The sequence below is a fragment of the Falco rusticolus genome, chromosome 4 (genome assembly GCF_015220075.1).
Source record: "Falco rusticolus isolate bFalRus1 chromosome 4, bFalRus1.pri, whole genome shotgun sequence".
Classification (NCBI taxonomy): domain Eukaryota; kingdom Metazoa; phylum Chordata; class Aves; order Falconiformes; family Falconidae; genus Falco; species Falco rusticolus.
Genome location: NC_051190.1, coordinates 67,112,963 through 67,136,259, shown reverse-complemented (window position 1 = coordinate 67,136,259; position 23,297 = coordinate 67,112,963). Strand labels below are relative to the sequence as shown.

The window sequence follows — 23,297 nt, the reverse complement described above, 5'->3', positions numbered from 1 at the left end:
CTGCTTCTTTAGCAGAGAAACTAATAAAGCAGGGAGACATCTGGATAGATCCCTTTGAGTGAAAAGGGAAGTCTTGGTGAGGAATTACTTACAACTGTATGTTGTGGGGTTTTTTTAAAGCCTTATGAGTAGTGTCCTGTAATACTTTTTTTAAAAAATAATTTTTACTATTTGGAATTGCTTGAACAACCTTCTGACTCAATTTAGATTCCTAATGAATGTTCTTATTGAATACTGTGACATGTCCTAAATAGGTCTACTTTCATTTTTAGAACTAATTTTATATATGTATCTATAAATACCCAATTGTTGGCTTGACTGTATCATCTTCAGAGCAGTGGTCTGTCTCTGAATCCTCTGTGCAAGTGAAAGCAATGTAATTGATACATCAGTTTAAAACAATTTGTGTTTCTATTTTTATTATTTATTTATTTATTATCTTATTTAAAACAAGCAATGCCACCTGCAGCTTTGCAAGAGAAAGCAAAAACACTCCTGAAGAGGAAAAACTCCTCCATTGTGGATAAAATAGTCATGATATGAAAATAATTAATCATTTAAAAATAAACAAGAAAATAAGAGTTTACAGTCTGTCCAGAAGGAAATGGAAAATGACGAGCGTAAGGGAAACTGGGAAGGAACTTTCACAAAGCAGATAACCTGTGATGCTCTGTAGCCCACTGAGGGTTAAGCTTAAAAAGTTTGTGGTTATTAAAAGAATTTTAATGAAATCTGCCAGTGAGCAAAGCTTGGAACCCACCCTCAGTACAAAGGAGGAGGGAGCTCATATACAGGAAGAACTGGATGACCTTGAGGAGTAATAGAAAAAGGATGTAATGTAATAATACTAAGTGCACAGTTGTGCATTGGGGGCTGATAAATTTTTCTGTCACTTGCAACTGATGAAAGCAAAGCCTTGGCATATTAGTTTCTCGTGCAGGATTGAGCAAGCAATAATAGTGTAGATATAAAAATAAAAATGTATTATAGATCCTGGCATTCATCTGGCTAATCATATAATAATGTCTTCTCTTTTAAAATTCCTATTTTTATGAGACACTGCTAAGACCCAGGTCTGGCATGAAGACTGTCCAATTCTAGTCACCGTATACAAAAACATGACCTAAAACTGGAATAGGTAGAGAACATTTTTACAGATAACCAATGAAACTGAGAGCCTGTCTTGAGGAGCTGAGTAGATGTGGAAAACTTCTATTAAGAAAAATAAGGTAACCAATGACACAGCAAATGAATGGAAACAGAGGGAAAGACATTTAGACTGGGTTTAGAGGGTCTCTGGCTTCAGAGTCCCTGGAACTCCCTGGAGTTTGGAGGAAGGGGCAGGAGCGAACCGAACTAGTTTACAGTATGTAAAAGTTTGTTGAGGATCCACAAGCAATCCAACCATACAACTCTTTTCAGAACCAGTGGGCTAGTGTCAGTTCTGATTCTGTATGATTTTACCTTTGGAACTTTGTGTGGGACTGAGGCATAGTTGTGGTTGTTAGTGCACAGTTAATGAAAGTTTTTGCTGTATGAACGAATGTGTTTCCATACAGAATTCCATGTTTATGGAAACTTAAGGTACCGCGCTGTCACAAGCATTATGGAAGCAATTGGAGATGCTGCTAGATAAAGCCCAGGTATTCAAAAATCGTGAGCTGGGTCCCTCAGCGCTTTTGAGACAAGTCTTAAGTAATCAAATTGATTTGACAGAATACATTTTGGGTTTGATTTATAGCCTTAGGCCAATATTATTCACGTTTTTCAAACTCATCCATAGCCAAAAGGAGTAGAAACTGCTTTCAAATGGAAACTGGGAATCTCTCCACCTCGGGGTTCTCCAGAAGCTGTGTCTGTAAGAAAAGAACATATTGTGAGGCTAATAAGAATCAGGAGTGTTGGCCGTGTGGGTTAGGCATATAGAAACATGCGGTTAACTGTCTGAGTCTCTGCTTAGTCTCAGATGATACACGTACTCCTTTGCTTGTGGCTTCTGTGTGCTATTTTTTAATTTTATTTTGTTTTTTGTTTAGTTTTGTCCAAGTGTTTTTACCCTGTAAGGATACACAGTTTTCTGTAATGGACAGCTTATCGCAGCTCTTCATCTTCTCCCTTCTATTTTCTGTAGTGGCTAACATTGCTTTTCTTGGCAGTACTTGGAATAATATCTGTAAGTGCAGTTGTTGGAGACAATTAGGAGCAGGTGGCATGGTGCCTCAATGTGACACAGCCTAATTTCTTTATTGTCATTGGAAGAATTTTATTCTCTCTTCAGTGTCTTACAAAGGAGTATTATCTATAAAAGATAAAGAAGCAAATACTTCTTGGAGTTCATATAAAAAGTTATTAGTCATTACATGTTACATTTCTCATTGAAAAGTTTTTGTACTGGAATAGTGAGTACAGAATTTTTTTAAAAAACTTTTTTTTTTTTCATTTCTAACCAAATATCCTTGATGAAAGGGTATTCGTTTATTTAAAAAGCCATTTTAAAACTATACTGAGGAAGGATTTTCCAGCAGGAAGGCTGTGCAATTTGTCTTACCAAAATGACAGTAAATGATACGGCACATCATTACCATGGCAAAATGAAGAGCCTGGGATCACTGTGGGATTTTGTATCTGTTACACCTGTCCACACAGTTTACTAAAGGTTTTAAGACTAGTGTAAGTTTTCTTATGCCTGGTTGGGATAGTTTAGAAGTCATAATGGCAGAATACAGCAGTTCTCTCTATTTTTAATAATTGGAGAGAAAAAAATCTCACTCTGTTTTACCCAAAAGGAGGAATACTTCCTCTAAAAAAGTCTTTGTAGACAGTAGCTACCTTAGACCATTACGACACCTAAATTTTACAGTTAAAATTTGTATATTTAATGAACATATTTAAAGAAATGTTTTGTTTCATCTAAATGGACATTTTTGCTGTTTTGAAAAGACAAGATATAAAACTAAATGATCTGCTGCTCATATTAGTGTACTACAAGCCATATAAGATCCAGACATCAATGCAGTAACAACAATAGGGCAGTCATGCATAAGGCTTCTAGGTGGAATGAACATGCAGTACTGCGTTTGATGAAATATGTTTAAATATTTATGAAGAATCATTCAGTATAGACAATTTCAAATGTAGTTGCTAGTAGAGCATTTTGAAGGCAGTCTCCAGTCACTATTTTAATGTAAAAATGTGTCACAGTCTGTTCCAAACAAGTTTCAAATTATGTTCAGTTTGGCTTTGTGAGTTTCTTGGGGTTATTTCTTATTTTGTTCTTATGGAAAATATTTTCTTTGGTATCTCTGTTACACTATCTTGCAGTAAATTGGTTACATCTTGGGTTTATTTGATTTGTAGCAGAAACATCCACAATTCTGTAAACCAGATGTTGCTTTCAGTTTTCAGAAGGAATTCTCATTTGAAGATAAAGAAGAACTTGCAAACAGCACAAAGGATATCGATGCTAATCTCTTAGCAGTACTTCCAAAAGGTAGGTAAGGGAGACACATTATGAACACAAGTGGTAATTTAACAGCATGTGAAGTTTAGTCTATCGAAGCGCAAGGCACAGTTAAGATCACTTAGGCACGGATGTTTTGTAAATGAGTTTTCTTTTCCCTGTGAAGTATGCATAGGGGATAAAACGGGATTAACCAATGCTCTTTTACAAGGCCTTTTTACATCCCTGCTTCAAAAAGTGCTGCTTTATTTACTTAGTTTTCAATAGGTTAAGATTAGTTGAAATTCAGAACTTGAGAGCGGTTTCTTTGTATAGTTAGATTAGTACTGATTTCAAGTGTACTAACTTGGCTTGTAGTCATAGCTTTTTCCAGTCCCCTTCAGTGGCTGGGAGAATCACTGTGCTTGTGTTACTGACTACACACTGAATTTTAATCTTGCATGCTAAAGGACCTGCAGTAGATATGGGGTTTGGGAATTTTTTTTCTTTAAACTTTTGTCTTAGTCTGAATGACTTATGAAGAAAACAGAAGTTCTGTCTCTTATCTTTTGACACAGTTCAGGTAGAGGTGACAATTAATTCTCCTGAATTATTTAGAAGAGATCACAGTCTGCTAGGAAATAGCTCTTGACGAGTAAAGGGGGACATTTTGACGTAAGATCAACATGTAACTGGCATAAATATGTTCCTTTCACTCAGAGATGCTGTGAATCTCAGAACTTCGATTAAAAATCTAATGGTATTTGCCCTTTTCAGACAAACTACAAGGCTAGATGCGCTAATCTCAGCGTAAAGGAACTGGCTTGCTCTTTTAATGTCATTTGTTGCAAAGTTCCTTTAGAAAGGAGCTTTCTTCCAGTATAACACTTAAGTGATATTTGATGTGCTTTTTAAAAAATATAATCATTACAGATGTTCAAAGAGACTTGATTGACATAATGATGGGATAGAGTAATTTATACAATACAGATGCCCTGAGAACACCCTGATAGTCATGCTGGCCAACAACTTAATTGCAAGAGCCTTCACTTGAAAAACCTTCTTCGTAAGTTTCTTCTCAGTGAATTAATTTCTTTTCCCAGATGTCTCTATTTCCTAAGAAATTATTCTCTCAATAAAGGCATCAGATTTGGTGTGTACCAAACTTAAGAAAAAATTAGCAGTGCGAGCTGATGGTTACATTCTGAGGGACTACTTAAGGCCAAACACTTTCCAAAAATCCAGGTTATTTGTCCCATCCAGGGCCTAACTTCGATCCAGATTTGCACATGTTGGAAAACTGGAGGATTATATTTAATTCTCAACTGATACAGACTGAACTGAAGTTCAAAGAGTCTAGCTGAAGTCTCACACATTGCTGCCTGCAGTTACGTATTTGACATTTAGTATGCCTCTGCTAGCACAAAGAAAAGATAAATGCTTCTCAAGTTTGCAGACTATCATCTTTCTAGGTGAGAAGAGGAGTTAGGGACAAGGCTGGTAGGCTTCACTATTGCATTAAATTTTCCTCAAAATGAAAATGTATATACCTGCATTGCAATGGTTATTTACTAGCTCTGAGAAATTAAGCCTCTGGCAGGTAAACTTCTGATCCACATCTATACAGGCTTCACAATTTTATGTGTTCACTCTCTAGTAGGGACTTTTGGAAGGCTTGATTTAGTTTTTACAGCTTCTGTATTTTAAAAATAAAACTGCTGTCACATGCCTGCAACTTTATCCACGTTTCCCCTCTGCTGTTGTCAAAGAGGGCTTTCAGCAAAAACATATTTATATTCTGTAACAAATGATTCTGAAAGATTTCTGAAATCTGTAAGAAATCTTTCACCTTAATGTAAGGAGTTTTATAAGCATTTTTATAAGGTGCCCTCCAAATGTACTTTTTGTTTTTTATTCTGGGACAAGGCATGAAACAATACTGCTTTTGCTAAATACTGGTATTAGGAGGTAAATTTTGCTCAGAAGGTCTACAGTTACCAAAATTAAGATGCCTCTTGGGAGTCTACCTTAGAGAGTATCCTGCCATAGCAACCTGCTCAACATCCTAAACTAAAGCCTGAAGTTCAGGGCTGTTCCTGAACTGTGGCTGTTCTTCCTGTTGCCCTCAACTATACTGAGCAGCAGTGCTTACAAAGTGTGTTGGCGTGAAGAAACTTAGATGAGGAGCTTTTACTGTGAATTTAATTATTTTAAGCTTCTTAGTCTTTTCATATGTGCTGAATCAGATCTTTGTGCTACGTCTTAGGTAGAAGTGGTGTTATTCTTTAACACTGTCATGGATGTTTTTGAAATGGTATAGCCTTTGATGGTCATGGGGAGAAACATCCCATGAACAGATGGGAGATTGGCACCAACATGTCCAAACTGCAAACTAAAAAAGAGAAACCCTATCACTAAGCTTGCAATGGCCAACCACTGTCCTTATGAGTGAAATTTCTCCAACTGGCTTTCATGTTTTGAAGTCAAATATTTTATTCAGCAAAAAGAAATCACTAGAGTAGAAGACTTCCTGCATTTTGTATTCTTTTTTTGCTTTATTTGTGCTTCTTTTCCCCACTTCCCCAGACAAAGAATATTGCTGAAACTGCTTTCACAAAAAAGCTCTGCAGATGTTGGCCAACCTAGCTGAAATTACTGTCTGGAATCTCAAGTGTGGAAAAAGTGTAAGGCAGCATAAGAGTAGTCCCATGCTATTTTTGTCCCATCTTGTTTGGGAAGGTGTTGGAGAGATTCTTCATGAGGCCAGTGCTCTTTTTAGGACTGCAAAAGGGTAGTAGAATCTCTGGAACTTCAGCTAACACATAGCAAGAGGGTGTTGAGCTAATGCTGCTGGGAGTTCTTTGGATGTTCCACATTTCTTGTATATGAACAACTTATAGTCACGTTTCCTTTTTTTGGGGGGAGGTGGGAAGATGACTTTAGTATATGAAGCTATGCTTTAGAGCTTTACTAAAGCTGGGTAAAAGACCTGTTCTCTGATGATGGTTTTAGGGACTGTATAAATTGGTGACTAGGGAAGAAAAATGATCAGGATTTGGATGGAATGTATTTTTATTAACTGTGAGCTGTGGAGGCCTTTGACCTGTCTGAAGTGGCAGAACAGTTATGGGCTTTGTTTTGACCATTTCATGTATGTATAGCCAACAGATGGAACAGAAAAACTCTTAAAAGCCAGAGGAACAAACTTAAACAGAAGTAGATTTGGCAGAGGTGAGAGGGAAATATTCGTAAGAAATCATTTTCTTTGGTGTGAATGTGAGATGAAAGCTGGTTTCATATGGTTAAATTCTCTGTTTAATACACTTCTATAGCTAGCACAGCTTGAATAGGCAGGGCAGCTGCAGGAACTGCTCATGCATTGTGAGAAAAAACTGTGAAAACAACATGTAAAGGCTCACCTTTGCTTTGGTATTGGTTCAGGATGCAAATTCTGCATTGCCCAAGTCCAGTTTCCACCCGTCTCCAGAGATCTGTGCCTGGAGCTTGCTGACTTTCAGTGGCTATCTTGCACTGTAAACCTCATCAGCAGTATATAGGCTTCAATCTGCTTTGCTGCAGATGCTGAAACTAGGCGTGGAAGAAGTGTCCCTTGGGTTAGTGCTGTTAAGTAGCTGCATACTTGGCTACTCTGCATTGCTAGTTGCATCAAATGTGTACGTATCAGATTTTTTTTCATGGCATGATCACAATCTGAGCTAACCTGGCTTGAGGAATTGAGGCGGATAGCTTGAGTCTACTTTCTGTAAAAATGTAGACTAAACGAGTTGTTTTGGGGAGTGGCCCAGTTGATTTCTTCCCCTGGTTAATCACACATGCTCAGTGGGCCCTCGTGTAGCCTCAGACACTACATTCATACCTCATTCATTTGCTTCTCTGAGGAGTCATGATCAGAACACATTCATTCTTGGTGATGCAAGAAATTTTACCTGAAGTCCTAGTGGCCTTTCAGCACATAAGGTTGATATGGCAGCCAATGTCAATAGTGTCTGTATCTATGAGGTATGAGCAGTGGTATTGACTATAGCCAGCTTCCTGAATATCCATCAGCTGAGCTGAAACCCTGACTTAGCGATGCATGCAGAGGAAAGCGAGAGAAGGTGCATCAGACCTTTGAAAGGGTAGTGTTTCAATAATGTTTATCTTCTAAGTATCTAGAGCTAGGAAGTCCGGTAGGGAAAAAAGGTGATAGATTTACTTCTGCTGTGGTGTGGAACAGCGTCTACTGGACACTTCTGGCTCATCAGGCATTTCTGATGGCAATCTAAGGCTGACTTAGCAGGCTGTAGGCTTTAGCTTGCTTTAACTTGTGATCCCTGGGTCAACAGGATCAGAACCCCAGAGGTGCATTACATCAGAAGGCACATACAGCTTTTAGCACCGTATCTTTGCCAAGGCAATGATATGGGTGGGTATGTGGCAGGGGGTTGTTAGGCACACCACCTTCCCCCTCCCCATCCTTTGGCAATGTGGATGGTTTCTCTTCCTGGTGGTAAGAAGTCACACCATACTTGTTTATGTAGCACTCACTGCTCCAGTGTGGTTTGCAAACATCACTGATAACTGCACATGTGTGTGTGTGTATATATATATAGGGATTACTTCATCTGTCATGCCTCCTGTTGGTTCACTACTATTTTGTGAACTGTGACAGCTGTCTACTAGCACATAACACCACCAAACAGTTTAGGGGGAGAGAAGGAAAGTATGTCCAATTGAAACTACAAGGGAAAATTAGCAAGGTAGAAAGTGATTAACCATGCAGGAATATCATGAGGGTACATGGTAACTTTTACTCCAACCATGAGTCACTGCGATTCTTGCAATTTGCTCAATATAAGGGAGTGGAGGAAAGTAAGGAATAGAGGACACTGTTTCTCTTTAAACATACTCAGTCCCCAACCTCTGTTTAGACAAGATAAAGCAGTAGTTCCATACTACCTGGTTTTGAAATAGGTTATTATAGCATGTGAGCTTGACCTCAGCTAATCAAAATACAACATACCCACTTTGTAATAGATTTTGAAAACTGCTAGGATGGCATAGCAGGTTCTACCTTAGCCTGGAAGTACCTGGAGGGGAGGACACCTTGGTGTTTACACCTGTGTACCTAATGCACTTTTGACAACACAAGCTTAATAATCGAGTAAAACAAGGAAAATGTTTGTTCCCTGACAAAAGCTGTTTCAAACCTCTTACCTCTATTTGACTGTTCCTTCTTATCCTAAAGCATTATAGCAAGTTTCTGTGAGTTTTCTGAAGCTTAGTAGCTTATAAACTGCATAATCTTTTGTTGTCTCAGTTTCAGAATTAAGAAAACTGTTTGAACCAAACCACCAAGATTTTTTGGAAATGAAAAGGTAAAAAAAAAAAAAAAAAAAAAAAAAGTCTTTGGCCTTTAAAACAAAACACACGGCTGTTTTGTTATCTCCTCTTAGAAACTTAGAAACCTCAAATCTTCAAAGATGCTTGATTTCACATTGTTAACATCTTTTTCAGAAAAGAGAGAATAGCTAGACGCTTAGAAGGAATTGAAAATGATACGCAGCCTATGCTTCTACAAAACTGTCCAGGATCAGTCACACACCGATTACTAGAGGAAGATACACCGAGATATATGCGTGCAACTGATCCATACAGTCCCCACCTAGGTAAGCAGCATATATCAGTCAATCTTGTATTGCTGAATTACTTCATGTTTACTGCCCTATCATTTGTGCAGTACATGGAAGGGAGTTTTATAGAAGAGCTGTAGTCAGGGGGTTTTTTAACTTGCCTTTTAATTCTTCAGTTGTCTTATTTGAAAAAGGTTTATTATCCATATTGTTTTAAACAAACAATAATTTCATATGAGTCTTGTAAAGAATTATAAATAATACACATTTCTTAATCATTTGTATGAGATATAAGTGCAAAAATGTCATGTGTCTGTTTAGTCATTAGTACACTTTGTAAGAAAATGGGAAGCTTTTAGTTCACTTGATGTGGATGGCAGGTAGGGTACTTGGAGTTTTGGGATGGACTTGCTCATATATGGTGTACTTTTGACAGGAAGATCAAATGAAGAGGAAGAAACTTCAGATTCTTCTGTAGAAAAACAACCCAGATCATCAAGATACCGAACAGAAATCACAGGAGGTAATACAGAGCCCTTATATACTACAGGAAACATGGATGTCCAGGAACTAGAGTCAAAAGCAGAAAGAATAGCTAGGTACAAGGCAGAAAGGCGGCGCCAGCTGGCAGAAAAATATGGATTATCTCTTGATTCTGATTTGGATTCTGACTACTCATCCAGATATACACGGGCAAGGAAAGATCCTGACAGCATGGAAAGAAAGGGAATGAAAAGTGAAAGGCAAGGTGATGACAACAAGGACTGTGGCTCCTTGTATTTGTCTAGGACTGAGGTGAAGGAGTCGAAGAGTGTGATTGCTGAATCCAAAGAGTGCTCCAGCCATGGAAAAGATGTTGTTCCAGACAAAGAAGACCTCTCAAATGAAAAGAGTGATGGAAAAGCAGATGATGACAGTGCCATTGGACAGGTTTCTGACCCTTCAGCAACCTTGGATAGTTCTGTCTCCCTTTCACTTCCTGGGCGAGAATCTTCCTCCTATAATGAAGTGCCAATATCACCAAAGCAAACCCCCAGAGAGTCCCTTTCGTCACCAAAGCGGGCAGCCTCACCAATCCATTTGCAGAATGACCAGCACTTGCACAGCAACATCAGACAAAGGTAAGCATGATTTTTATTTTCTGTTTGTACAGTAGCTTCTTTTATCTTAGATCACCTTCTGCAGCAATGTCTAATGTATTTATTACCGTTGATGAATGTATTAAGAGGCTTTGGATGTCTCAGGCCCTTTGGGGGTGGGAGGAGAGGAATAACTAAGATATTTATGCAAACTAGAAACTGAGGCACTTATGGTTCTAAATCTGCTTTTTTTTTTTTTTTTCTTTCTCCTTAACTATTCTCCATAACTATTTCTTTTCTCCATTAGAGTAAGCCTTTAACTTTTTATTCGGCATCTTGTAATTGTTTGGTGGGGGGGTTCCAAGTAAAGGCAAGTTGTTTCTCAGCAAAGGCTTGAATAGCTATGTGATGGCTTCAGCGAAAACAAAACAGTTCTCAGAGTTTAAAGCTGAAAAGCGTCTTGGGTCAGTTGAAATAATAGTCCTTTTCCTGCTGAGACAGTGTAAAAAACCTTCTGAACTGTTACAGTTCATCTTTCAGATAATATTGGGGTATGTGTGTGAAGGGGCAGAGGGGAGAGTTAAAATTTCATGCTGAATTTAAGAAAATGTAGCCTTCCTCGTGGTATGCTAAATTGCTTCAGATTTGACAAATTTACTCCAGTAATCCAGAAGGAAAAAAACCCACAACAGTTTTCACTAATTTCACATCATAATTTCACATTATGGTATGGTAACTGGAAACAACGCGTAGCTAAGAATTTAAAAGCAAGATTTTCTCTAAGTGTGATTCTTTAATTTCTATGTAGATGCATAGATGTAAAATAATAACTGTAAAAACTTGTTAGTGTTGCAGCTCAAAATGATGTAAATTGTAATGAGAACTTAATTGTAAACACATCTGCATCATGCTGAGCAGTGCTGACTGTTTCTAAGGAACTGAAATGAACTGGCATAAACAGAACAACTACACATTTTGGCATTTTTTGCAGTAGGTTCAGAAGCAAGCTACCTTGACTCGGTGGCTTTAATCCTCCCTTCAAAATCAAAAAACTTGATTCTTATTTGTTGTGGCCTTTCTTATTAACTAGCATAAGCATACCTTAAAGTTTGAATGAAGCAGTCTTCCATGTCGAAGGTTAATCACCTGGAGTATTAAGTCATCTATTTACAGTGCCTGTAAACTGCTGAAATGTACTTAGCCTTTTTTGTTTCACTTTATTGCATAGGATACACCAGTATAGTCTCTTTAATATCTGTTTCATAGCTTTTCATTGTTTAGGTGACTTCTAATCCTGCTCGTCATCTTTTGCATGGATACGTAGCTATATGAGCTATCATTGGACTCTCCCAATTAAGCCAAAATTTTAAAGGAATATTGTAATTTCAAAAAAGCCATCAGAGGGAAAGTAAGTCAACATATCAACATACTTAGGAAGTATGACCTTCTATTTAGTTTATGTTTTAAGCTTATAATTCTGGTGCTACAATAAGGAAAATACTCATTGCGGGATCACCCATGCAGCTGAGACCAGAGTTGTGCTGAAACTCCTTGAGCTGACTAGGTTCTTTCAGGCGCCAAAAAACTTGTCTTTAAAGCAGTCGCAACTCAAATGCTACAAAATATTATCCCTTATCCTCAAATAGTAAATTTGAGATAAATCTCTTGACTAATCCAGTTACTGATAGGAAGGGAAATTGGAGCAATGGACCCTTGACAGGTTCTTTTCTTTGTTTTATCATGTGAAGGAAGGGACAAATTTTTCAGCCTTAGGACAGCAAAGAGAATATCCCATCAAACTTTATAGCCAAGAATGGTCTGCTGCAGTGTAAAAAGAGGGTTTATTTTTTTACTTTCATAAAGAAATCCTAGTCCCTGTTTCTGTGAGGGGAAACCAATAAAGCACTGAATAATGAAATGCCTTCTAGATTGTTCTCTCCAGCTCAGGAGAAGCTGCGCTGCACACAGCATTGGTGGGATAGCAGTTGTCCTGGTGAAACACGTGCTGGCTATAGAGAGACACCTGAACCTCCTCATTCACAGATCAGCCTTTAATGTAGAGAAACCATGTCTCCTTATAAAGCTCCTTCATTTTTAGTTAGCAAGTGTGGGGTTTTTTTTATAATGCAGCTTTATAAACCAGTTACAAGTTCAGACTGAGCAGGCTGAAGGCATTATCAAATCATTCACAAATTCCAGCTGTTTCTTTTTAAAGCTGCCACTTCTGGCATTACCTATTTATTTATAATAAAAGATGCTGCAAAAGTTGGGTGGAAGAGAATTATAAGGAAACTGTTTTTAATGGGGACATATTTTTAAATTTGTTAAAAGTTATATGTGTGAAGCACTAAGGGGTCAGCTATGTTCGGCAAACACTGGAGACAGGCCCCTTCTGCAAGGTCTTCCTTTTTTTGAGACTTTGTTGTTCTCGATTTCTAGATAGGTAAGATCCATTTTGAAGTAAGTTCTGACAACTCCATCCCATTTGTAGTATGGTCAGGTTTACTTCTCTGCAGTCTCTACGCTCTGCAGTAGTGCCATACTAAACAAAAGAGAGTGGGGCAAAAGCATCAGGAATAGAGTTGGCAGATCCTTTAAGTATGCTTTCCATAAAGTGCAAGAGTTCTTGATCCGCCCAGTGTAAGAAATCGGGAAAGCAAGAGACCTGCATGGATCAGTCAAGACCTGCTGGTCAAACTAGAGGGCCAGAAGGAAATGCACAGGCAGTGGAAGCACGGACAGGTATCCTGGGAAGAGTATAGGGGTTGCTGCCTGGTTGTATAGGGATGGGGTCAGGAAGGCCAAGGTGTGTCTGGAGCTGAACGTGGCAAGGAATGCAAAAAATAGTAAGAAGGGTTTCTACAGGTATGTCTACCAGAAAAGGAAGGTCAAAGAAAGCACACACCCCCAATGATCAAGTATGGCAAACTGGTAACAACAGACGAAAAGGCTGAGGTATTCAACAACTTCCTTGCCTCAGTCTTCACTGGCAGCCTATCTTCTAACACTTCTTGAGTGGATGGACCGCAAGACAGGGACTGAGGGAGCACAGTCCCTCGCACTGTAAGAGACGATCAGGTTCATGGATGCCTGAGGAACCTGAATACGCATGAGTATGGTACCTGACAAGATGCATCCCAGAGTCCTGTGAGAATTAGCTGATGCAGTTGCCAAGCTACTCTCCATGATATTTGAAAAGTCATGGCAGTCAGGTGAAGACCCTGGTGACTGGAAAATGGGAAATATTGCACCAATTTTTACAAAGGGTAGAAAGGAGGGCTCTGGGAGCTACCAACCTGTCAGCCTCACATCTGTGCCTGGGAAGATCGTGGAACAAATCCTTCTAGAAGCTATGCTAAGGCACATGGAGAACAGGGAGGTGATTCAAGGCTTAACCAAGGGTGGGTCCTGCCTGACCAACCTAGTGGCCTTCTATTATGGAGTGACTAAATCAGTGGATAAGGGAAGAGCTATGGATGTCATCTGTCTGGACTTCTGTAAGGCCTTTGACATGGTTCCTCACAACATTCTTCTCTAAATTGGCAAGATATGGATTTAATAGGTGGACAGTTCACTGGATGAGGAATTAGTTGGATGGTCGCATCCAGAGAGTGGTGGTCAATGGCTCAATGTGCAGGTGGAGATTGGTGACAAGCAGTGTCCCTCAGGGGTCCACATTGAGACCAGCACTGGTTAGTATCTTCACCAATGTCACAGACAGTGGGATCGAGTGCACCCTCAGCAAGTTGGCAGGCAACACCAAGCTGAGTGGTGCAGCTGCCATGCCTGAGGGACAGGTTACCATTTAGAGGGACCTGGACAACCTTGAGGAGTGGACCCATGTGAACCTCATGAGGTTCAACAAAGCCAAGTGCAAGGTCCTGCACCTGGGTGGGGGCAACCCCTGATACCAATACAGGCTGGGGGATGAATGGATTGCGAGCAGCTTTGAGGAGAAGGACTTGGGGGTACTGGTAGATGAAAAGCTGGACATAGGCCAGCAATGTGTGCTTGCAGCCCAGAAACCCAACCGTATCTTGGGCTGCATCAAAAGAAGTGTGGCCAGCAGGCTGAGGGAGATGATTCTGCCCCTCTACTCCATGGTGGTGAGACCCCACCTGGAGTGCTGCGTCCAGCTCTGGAGTCCTCAGCACAGGGAAGACATGGACCTGTTGGAGCGGGTCCAGAGGAGGGCCACAAAAATGATCAGAGGGGTGCAGCACCTCCCCTACGAGGGAAGGCTGAGAGAGTCGGAGCTGTTCAGCCTGCAGAAGAGAAGGCTCTGGGAAGACCCTACTGCAGCCTTTCAATAATTAGAGGGGGCTTGTAAGACAGAAGGGGACAGAATTTTTAATAGACCCTGTGGTGATAGGACAAGGGTTAATGGTTTTAAACTAAAAGAGGTTAGATTCAGACTAGACATAAGGAAGAATTTTTTTTATGATGAGGGTGGTGAAACACTGGACCAGGTTGCCCAGAGAGGTGGTAGATGCTCCATTCCTGGAAGCATTCCAGGTCAGATTGGACGGGGCTTTGAGCATCCTCATCTACTTGAAGCTGTCCCTGCTCATTGCAGGAGGATTGGACTAGATGACTTTTAGAGGTCCCTTCCAACCCACACCATTTTATGACCCTTTGAATAAGTCATAACTTAGTACAAGTTACTGACTGCTTTATTACTAATTTCAAATTCTTTCTGGATGAGGCTTGGGTCAGTATTTGCATAAAACAAGTTTCCCACACTGTCTGTCTTTTGAAGAAAATCACCTGCACCCACAAGAGATATGGTGTAGCTCTTATACCAGTTAAGAGTTTACACTTTTGGTCTTGTTTGGATATGCATGTAGGCAGTAGTTGGTATTTTAAAGGCCAAATTGCCAAGAGCCCATTCTTCATTTTAATACTTCTGACAACTTTGAGTGCTCACTGGTGTAATATTCAGATTTAAGAATAACCTCTCAGAAACTCTTGTCCCTGTTGCTGAATGGTAAAGTCATTGCCTATTACCATGCACTCTGTCTAAAGCTACTATGTGGTAGTCTCCTATAAAGCCATTTGCGCAATCAAAATAAGGGCTAACACCAGCTTTCCAGGTGGCTGCTGTTTTGTAGTCACTTCCACGTTATATAGGTTGCAGAATTGTTGTTATTAAATTTAAATTTGCTGAGTTCAAATTGGAAGATGAATGTGTCTTGCTTTGGAATACATATGAAAGGTTTGTGCCTTCAGTCCTAAGAAGATTTAATAATTAATCCTATTATCCATCACTGAGAAAACAACAAAGTGCTGAGAAGGTATCATTTGACATTGTCTGTGTTTGGCTGCTGAAGTGGCTGATTAACTCTAAATTCAAAACATGGCTTGCGTCCTTCTGACTACTCTTTTCAAAGGATGAATGATCAAGTACAAATAATTGCTGCTTGGGCCATGCCCACTGCAAAATGTGCCAAATTACACATTAAGAGACGAGAAGGAAGTTTGCTTGTTTCAAAGCAGTTCCAGCTATGGGGACAGCTCCTGTGAAAGGTTTTTACCTCCTATTTGGTCAGTTTCTTTAGGAACATAAAAAAATTTTGAAAAATAAAAGGTGTTTTTAACAGTTAGTTTGACCTTTTTCTAAACTTGATTTGGATGACATGACAACTGTAGGTGAGTTCTCAAATCTAAAGCTATTTGCAGTAAATACACTGTTATCTTAAGACCAGTCATTGATTTCACCTTTTCCAACTATTTTTATTTAAAGACCAGCTAAGAAAAATGGAAGTAGATGACCTGGAGCTTAATTTGGGATTTTCATCCCAGATGGCTCTACTGCAATGTGAGGACTTCTTTCAGACATAGCTATAGGTAATGGAAAACGGCTTGGATGCTTGTCATCTGCAGGGAGTTTGTTTGTAAATGTTAGTGTGGCTGGACAGTCTGTGCTTGCAGGGCTAAAAGTATTTGATGTGACCTGTTGGAGCAAGTCCAGAGGGCCATGAAGATGATCAGAGGGCTGGAGCACCTCTGCCATGAAGACAGGCTGAGAGGGTTGACCATGTTCAGCCTGGAGAAGGCTGCGGGGACACCATATAGCACCTTCAAGTACCTAAAGGGGCCTGCAAGAAAGCTGGAGCGGGACTTTTTACAAGGGTGTGTAGTGACAGGACAAGGGGGAATGGCTTTAAACTGAAAGAGGGTAGATGTAGATTAGATATAAAGAAATTTTTCACTGCAAGGGTGGTGAGACACTGGCACAGGCTGCCCAGAGAAGCTGTGGATGCCCCATCCCTGGCAGTGTTCAAGGCCAGGCTGGATGGGGCTTTGAGCAACCTGGTCTGGTGGGAGGTGTCCCTGCCCATGGCAGGGGGGTTGGAACTAGATGATCTTTAAAGTCCCTTCCAACCCAAACCATTCTGATTCTGCTGTTCCTGGAGGACTGTAGATGAAGTTGGGCATTAGCAAAGTATTTGAGAAACAGTATGTAGGTAGCCTGCAAATACCCTTTCATGCAGGCCTTTTAAAAGTTTGCAATGCTGGTGTTTCTTTCTATGCTTTCAACTCCAGAATAAACAGAACAAAGTCAAGACATGATCAAATAGGGGTTACTTAGTTTTTTAAGCTTTTGCCTTTCCCCTGTCCCTCAGTGACACGGCATGTTTTACTTGAGCAGACTGGGTTTGCATTTCTGAAGCTTTTGTGATACAGGGCTACAAAAGGACAGAGGAGTTCCAGATGCTCCTGAGAATTTCTTAGGAAATATGATATACCCATCTGAATTTCTACATTAATTAAATTCATATAACTACTTCATTTTGGACCCAGTGGTCTTTACCACTTTAAACTACAAATTAAAGGAATGGCTTTAGCAACTTTTCCAGGTGTTCTTACATAAACACTCAAACTGACCTCCAGTGGCAAATGGTAAAAAAAAATAAAAAAAAATGCATAGTTGCTTTCGCTTCTCAAATTCTGGACAAAACACACTTGGTAAAGTTACCTTTGCAGAGTATTTAACATTCTGAACACATTTTAGTTGTTTGTGGAATGAAAATGATAGGGTTTTTCAGTTTATCACCTTTCAATTTGATTAACCTGCTGTGCTTTTGTTTTCCTGAACAGTCCTCTGTAATTGAGTAATTAGAAAAAAAAAATCAGTGGGGAGGGAAGACTGGGAGAAAAAATGGGAGTATGTGTTGAAATCTCAAAAATTACCTGAAGTTCTGTTTTCTGTAGTAGTGCAGGGAAAGCAAAACCTGAATGGTTTCTTCAGAAAGATTCGGAAGGGGACACACCTTCACTTATCAGCTGGCCCTCCAGGTATCCTGAAACATAACTGTGTGGCTAACAATCAGACTACAAACCTGCCCTTTCTTTCCCTTTACTCTGTCTTCATTTAACATTTGCCTTTAATTTTCCTTTAACAGCAGCAAGTTAGAAAGCATTGTTTCTTGTGGATAAACAGCTGCTGAAACTTTTCTGAAGCACCTGCTTTTACTGTAACTTACAACTGATTGTATTTTGATAAAGTAAAAATGCCCCTAGCTTCTTCCATAGACACTGTCATTGTGGCTCCCATTGATTTTTATAACTTATTTATTCCGCTTTGTACTCTGCAAAGCAGCAGATTTTTATACCACACACCATTCTATCTTAGCATTTCCTACAATGTATTCCTTGAATATTAAAGGAGAGGTACAAGAGAAGTAAAAAAAAAAATATATTGAAAAGTAAAGCAAGATCTTAATCAGAGCTACAAGCAGCTGCTTTCTCCCATTTTGGTCACACATGCAGTTAGCCCACCATGAGAAGCATTGCAGGAAGACTCTTTTTCCATTATTCTGATTAAAGTAATTGTTATAACCCAGTACTAACATCAGTGTGGATGTTCTGGCGAATGCTTGCTACATGTTGTTTAAAGAATCACTTTTTCAAACTGAACACTTTCTGTGCTTAACTTTGAGAAGTTTCCCTGATTAAGTGCACTGATCCTTAGGGATAAGAAACACCAAAATATTAGAAACGTTGGTGTTTCAGATAACTTTGGATGTCCTGGCTTATTCTCTATTAATTTGCCTTTTTTCCTAAATTTTGCTTTTTTAAAAATAATGTAAACTCCAAAATGTCTTTTGGTAGCAAGCCTGGAATTGCACATACTTTCAGATGGACTGCTTGCTTTCAAATAAAAAGCTGGTCTCCTGTGGTGCTTGAGTTTCTTTCCTTCCTCAGAATTAAAATCTTTGTTTGTACCCATGTGGGACAGGAGGAAGTACAGAGCTTTAATTTTTAATATTGTGTATGCAGTATTTACCCACGCTCGCCCTATAAGCTGTCTGAACACTTGATGTAGCTGTAGAACTGCTGGAGAGCTTGCCTGCAGTTGTAGCCATAGAGCCTCCGGCTGCACATGCTTGCCTTCCACTAGTGCAGCAGTTAATTAAGTGTCTAAAGGTAGAGTAAGACTCTGTTTTGCATGGACGTTACACGAGTCTATAGGTGATTGTAGAAAATACACTGAAGTAAGGTAACTTTTGGGAACATTCCTGTCAGTTTTGCATGTTAGAATGTAAGGAAACATTGTAAAACAGAATGCCTGTTTTGGGGTGGGGGTTTGTTCCTTTTTTTTTTTTTTTTTTTTAAATACTTTTCTCCCCTGCAAGCCCTCTGAAGAACAGCCATCCATAGTGTCACTTTCGGCTTTAAGGCTTGCACTTTCAACATTTATTGTCACATACTGAAACAGGTTATACTAAATGTAACATTTCTTGCATGATACACAAAAGCACAAGTAAAAATGTCTCTGGCAAAACCTCTGAAGGGCTAGGTGGATGTAACAATGTGGATTTTCGTCCCTTTCCCCAATGCAACAGCCTCTTAGTATGATGTAAGCTGTCCAGTATTTAGGTATATTCAGAAATCTGACTACACATGTGACTGCCAAGGAAATTTGCATTTCAGGCTGAACCTAACACTTCCATAACATAGAAAGCAGTTTTGATCATCTTGTTTGTTTGAGGCTATGGGTATGTGCTGTTCGACACACACAGTTGTGACCTCATGGGAACATGCTGTACGTTTTCAGAGCTTGCTCAGTTACCTTCTCAGGAGTCATGCATGTTTGAGGGCGTGTGAATCACTTGAATGTTTTTGAGCAATGTTACTGCTAAGAACTGGGGACAGGGGGAGGAAGGGGTTGCATCGTAAGATTGCTTTCGTTTATGTATTGATTGCTTTTTATTTTAATACGATGTTGCTGTCTGTGCCCACAGTAGGTGTCTGTGTTCCTTCCCAGCTTGGGTATTGCTGTTCACAGCTTTAATCCTTTTTCTTTCTTAAAGAGTAAAAGTTAGAGAGAAACTGGTGAAAGAGGAAAGTGCTCGTGGAAGCCCTGAACTTGTCACAGACACAGTATCTCACAGAAAATCCCATCCAGTGCCAGCCCACTACATGCCTCTTCAGACAGAAACATCTGCCTTTGATAGGGTTATAAATCAGCCCATCAGTTCAGTCCGCCAACCAATACATGGCTATATTCAGCCTGCTGGCACTGCTCACACAGCTCAGCTGATGGCAACAGAAGAACCAGCAAACAACTCTGTTGGCAGCCCTCTCCTACCAGACGGTGTTAGCCTCTTAACAAAATCATCAGTGGCCACTGTATCAGAGAGTGAAAAGAAAGAGGCACTTGGTTATGGAGCAAAGCCCGATGAAGAGGATTCCTTGGAGGGTGAACAGGCTTCCAAAGGCAGAAGACCAATTTTGCCCTCTGAGATTCGCAAGCAAGGGAAGAACCATGAAGGCCTTTTTGGAGGAGGAGAATTGGATACCCCTGTGGGGAGTTCCTCTTTCGCAAGCAAGCTCAAAGTTAACTCAGAAGTTCAGAGAGAGCTGGAGTGCAATAAGAGGCAGGCTCCTGAGCAGCAGTTTAAGACCTCTGAGAATATAGAAAGGAGCGAAGCTGTTATGTACATACAGAGTGGGTCTGTATCGCAGCCTGCCAAGGCAAAAACTCCTGTTTGGAAAGTGTCGACCGCAAAGCATAAAGTCCTGACTCGCTCAGTGTCGGACTATACTGTGGCTCCTAAGCTAGAAGCTTTTAAATGTAAGGAGAGCACGGAAGCAAATGCACCAAACGGTGAGATTGGCATGGTTGACACAAAAGTCTCTGTTGCCCAGCTCCGTAATGTCTTTCTGGAGACTGCTAATGCCAACAAGAAAACGGAACTGTAGGTGACATTTCAGACATATTTTCGTGTGAAATTTGCACGTCCTTAGCAAAAAATTACACACTCAACAGCAGTTGTGTTCAGCACTTAAAGCACACAGCTTGGCTCTCACCAGTGTGTACTGGAGGCTGAGATGGTCTGAATCCTGCTTTTGTGCTTCTGCTTGCTAGCGCAAGTTGTGATGTGGGGTAGCTGGAATGTGTACGTCTGTGCATGTTGCTGGAGGAGCATGCAGAGTGATCTCTAGTGAATTTTGAGATGCTTACATCTGTGCTTTACTTCTCTCTTCTATTTTCTTTTCTATGCACTTTCTATCATGTGGTTTAAAAGTGAATCTCGGTTTGAGATGGCAACAGCAGGCAGCACTTTGTCTGCCAATGGTGACCGTGAAAGAGGGCCACGAAGGCCGAGGCGCTATTTTTCTCCTGGTGAAAATAGAAAGACTTCTGAGAGATTTAAAACTCAACCTATAACGTCAGCAGAACGAAAGGAGACAGATAGGTAGGCACACACATAGCTCTGTGTAGTGTTCCGGTGCAGGTAGACACGAACAAGCTTGTGAAGAGATGCTCATTTGTTAGCATAAACATTTTGCAAGTTTATTGTTTCTCTTTAAAAACAATCAAGTATTTGTTATATCCTCTTATGACATAAAACCCAAAACATTACTGACAAAACCAATTTGTTGAAAATCCCCCCAACGTAAAATGGTGATCAGTGAATCATCTTAAGGTATTACAGCTGTCAGGTTCTGTCTAATGATAAATGCTTTTGGTTTTATTTGAAGAAAAAAATCTACTCTGCCTTATCGTTTACTTTTTTGTAAACAACCAAAGCTACACATTTTATGTTAAAAGAGTGGGCAGCAAATCTTAGACTTTTAACTTCAGCAAGATGAACTGGAAATCATTTTTGTGTACTGTATTTAAGTTTGGCTGCAATGGCTTGCCTTTCTGCTTTATTAAAGGATGTCAAAGTAGGAACCGTTGAAACTTGAGTAATAGATAGTTTTCCTATTCCTAAGACTTTTGAGGTCCTGCTATTTCAGATGGAGTTTGCATTTAATTTTTTTTATGTCTCATTTCCAACTAACTTCCTTCTGTTTGATAATTTTTTGCTAGGTCAATTCTGAGTGCAGAAATTCCAACTGCTGAAGGTATGTTACTACATTATTTTCTTAGGAAGAAATGGGAGCAAATGTTTTGTTTAAACTGAATAATTATTTGATAATGCAAAGAAGTCCACTTGAAAATAGCTATCATTACCTATAATATGTTTGAAGTACCATTTTTCCTTGGGTTGTGTTTACTACAGACTTGATTTCAAATTCATTTAAGTCCAAAAGTCTTTCTGTGGATACTGAACTTTGTATGGAAGTTAAGAGGGGGAATGGCTTGTTATTTTTCAATATAGTTGGGGTTTTTTTTCCTGATTTAGACAATAAATAAGCTACTTGGTGAGGAAAAAACCCACACACATTTTAATCAGCACTCTAGGACTAATAACTACATAAATAACAAAAAATCTTTACTATAGTGTGAAACTTATTAGTAACATTTTCTAGCTAAGGAGGCTGCAAGGCATTGGTTATTAAATTATATAAATCAGTCTGCCATCTTGCTTCTCTTTCCCTCTTGTCACTCTCGGCAAGTGTGTCACAAATTAAGTCGGTAATCTCATGAGTAACTAAATTTAGATTTAATGCTTTATGCTATTTGAAAGCTGATATTCTCTGCAGCTTTGAGATGCTGGCTCTTGGATCTGGAGGATGCTGATTTCAGCTCCTAAGGATACCAGCTGAGCCTCTGAATAATGGGGACACAAGGTGGTAAACAGAATGACCAGCTTCCAGAAGAGACCATTTTGTAGGTTCAATTAGTAGAAAACAGACATTCTACAAAGCAGGATGAATACTAACCCTTAAGAAAGTCTTTCAATCTAATTATTTTCATAGTTCATGTGTTATCATAGATATATTAAGTTTGATTATCATAAAAAGTTACTTGGATAACTTGAAAGCATGTGAAAGTATTGAAGACAAGTCTTTTGTTCTCAAATCATGTTAAGGATTTTCCTCTGATGCAATATGTGTAAAAAGAAGTAAAGTTTAAACAATTTGGTTCATGATAAGTCTTTTGTTAAAAGGGAGGAACAGCCAGCTTATTTGCTGGTGGTGCTTCTTAACTTAGTAAAACATAACTTCTGAGGAGCTCAAAAATCATTTAGTCAAAAACCCCCTTGCACTTAATAGGAACTTGATTCCTTATATCCAGTCTCCTTTTTTCCTTTGTGTAGATGAAGAGAAATTGGATGACCGAGCCAAACTAAGCGTAGCTGCAAAGAGGCTGCTTTTTAGAGTAAGTATTACATTCTCTTAACAGAAGGCTGAGTTAAACATTTCATGTACAAGATACTGAAGAACCCAAAGTGCATTAGAGTGAATTGTAATGCAGTTGACCAAGTCCAAGCTACATAACTTTTTTTTACTTCATCTCACGTATCTATACAGTAGACCTGTTGCTCGAAAGTCTTCTTTAAGAATGTAATGTAGAGAGATGTGTAGTTAGTTTTAACTCTGTGATACCTACTGTGCAATTATTTCCTCCTAATTCAGAGATGGGCATTTGGGAAATTTACTACTTTGCATGCAGGAAAGCTAAAAAGAAAGTACTGGTTTAGAACTTTCTTCCCTGGTTTTAATTACGATATATGTCCTCTTAGGAAATGGAGAAATCATTTGAAATGAAAAATATTCCTAAACCACCTACAAGAAGTTCAGCAGTAGAGAGAAGACTGCGGCGTTTGCAGGATAGATCACACACGCAACCAATAACCAGTGAGGAAGTGGTCATTGCAGCTACGTAAGTATTGTACATATGTTGGCTCTAAATTTGGTTCCTGCTTTTAAATCTGGGAGTAAGTTCCATATATGTGGTATTTA

General features: G+C 39.5%; 1 protein-coding gene across 3 annotated transcripts in view; it reads left to right on the top strand.

Annotated features, from left to right (window-relative positions):
- The window catches only part of SVIL (supervillin), a 74,214-nt gene that overhangs the window by 4,988 nt on the left and 45,929 nt on the right, over positions 1–23,297 (top strand). For 2 of the 3 annotated variants that reach the window (XR_005104145.1, XM_037387176.1), the window contains exons 3-12: positions 3,399–3,490; positions 8,760–8,817; positions 8,957–9,108; positions 9,509–10,193; positions 17,367–17,450; positions 19,469–20,356; positions 20,687–20,857; positions 21,478–21,512; positions 22,652–22,713; positions 23,078–23,217. Coding sequence is in view for 2 of the 3 variants with exons in the window: in XM_037387176.1 (XP_037243073.1) it covers positions 3,399–3,490; positions 8,760–8,817; positions 8,957–9,108; positions 9,509–10,193; positions 17,367–17,450; positions 19,469–20,356; positions 20,687–20,857; positions 21,478–21,512; positions 22,652–22,713; positions 23,078–23,217 (2,367 nt within the window). In the remaining variant the exon portion in view is untranslated. The remainder of the gene's footprint in view (positions 1–3,398; positions 3,491–8,759; positions 8,818–8,956; positions 9,109–9,508; positions 10,194–17,366; positions 17,451–19,468; positions 20,357–20,686; positions 20,858–21,477; positions 21,513–22,651; positions 22,714–23,077; positions 23,218–23,297) is intronic. The other variant, XM_037387177.1, reaches the window with a different exon arrangement.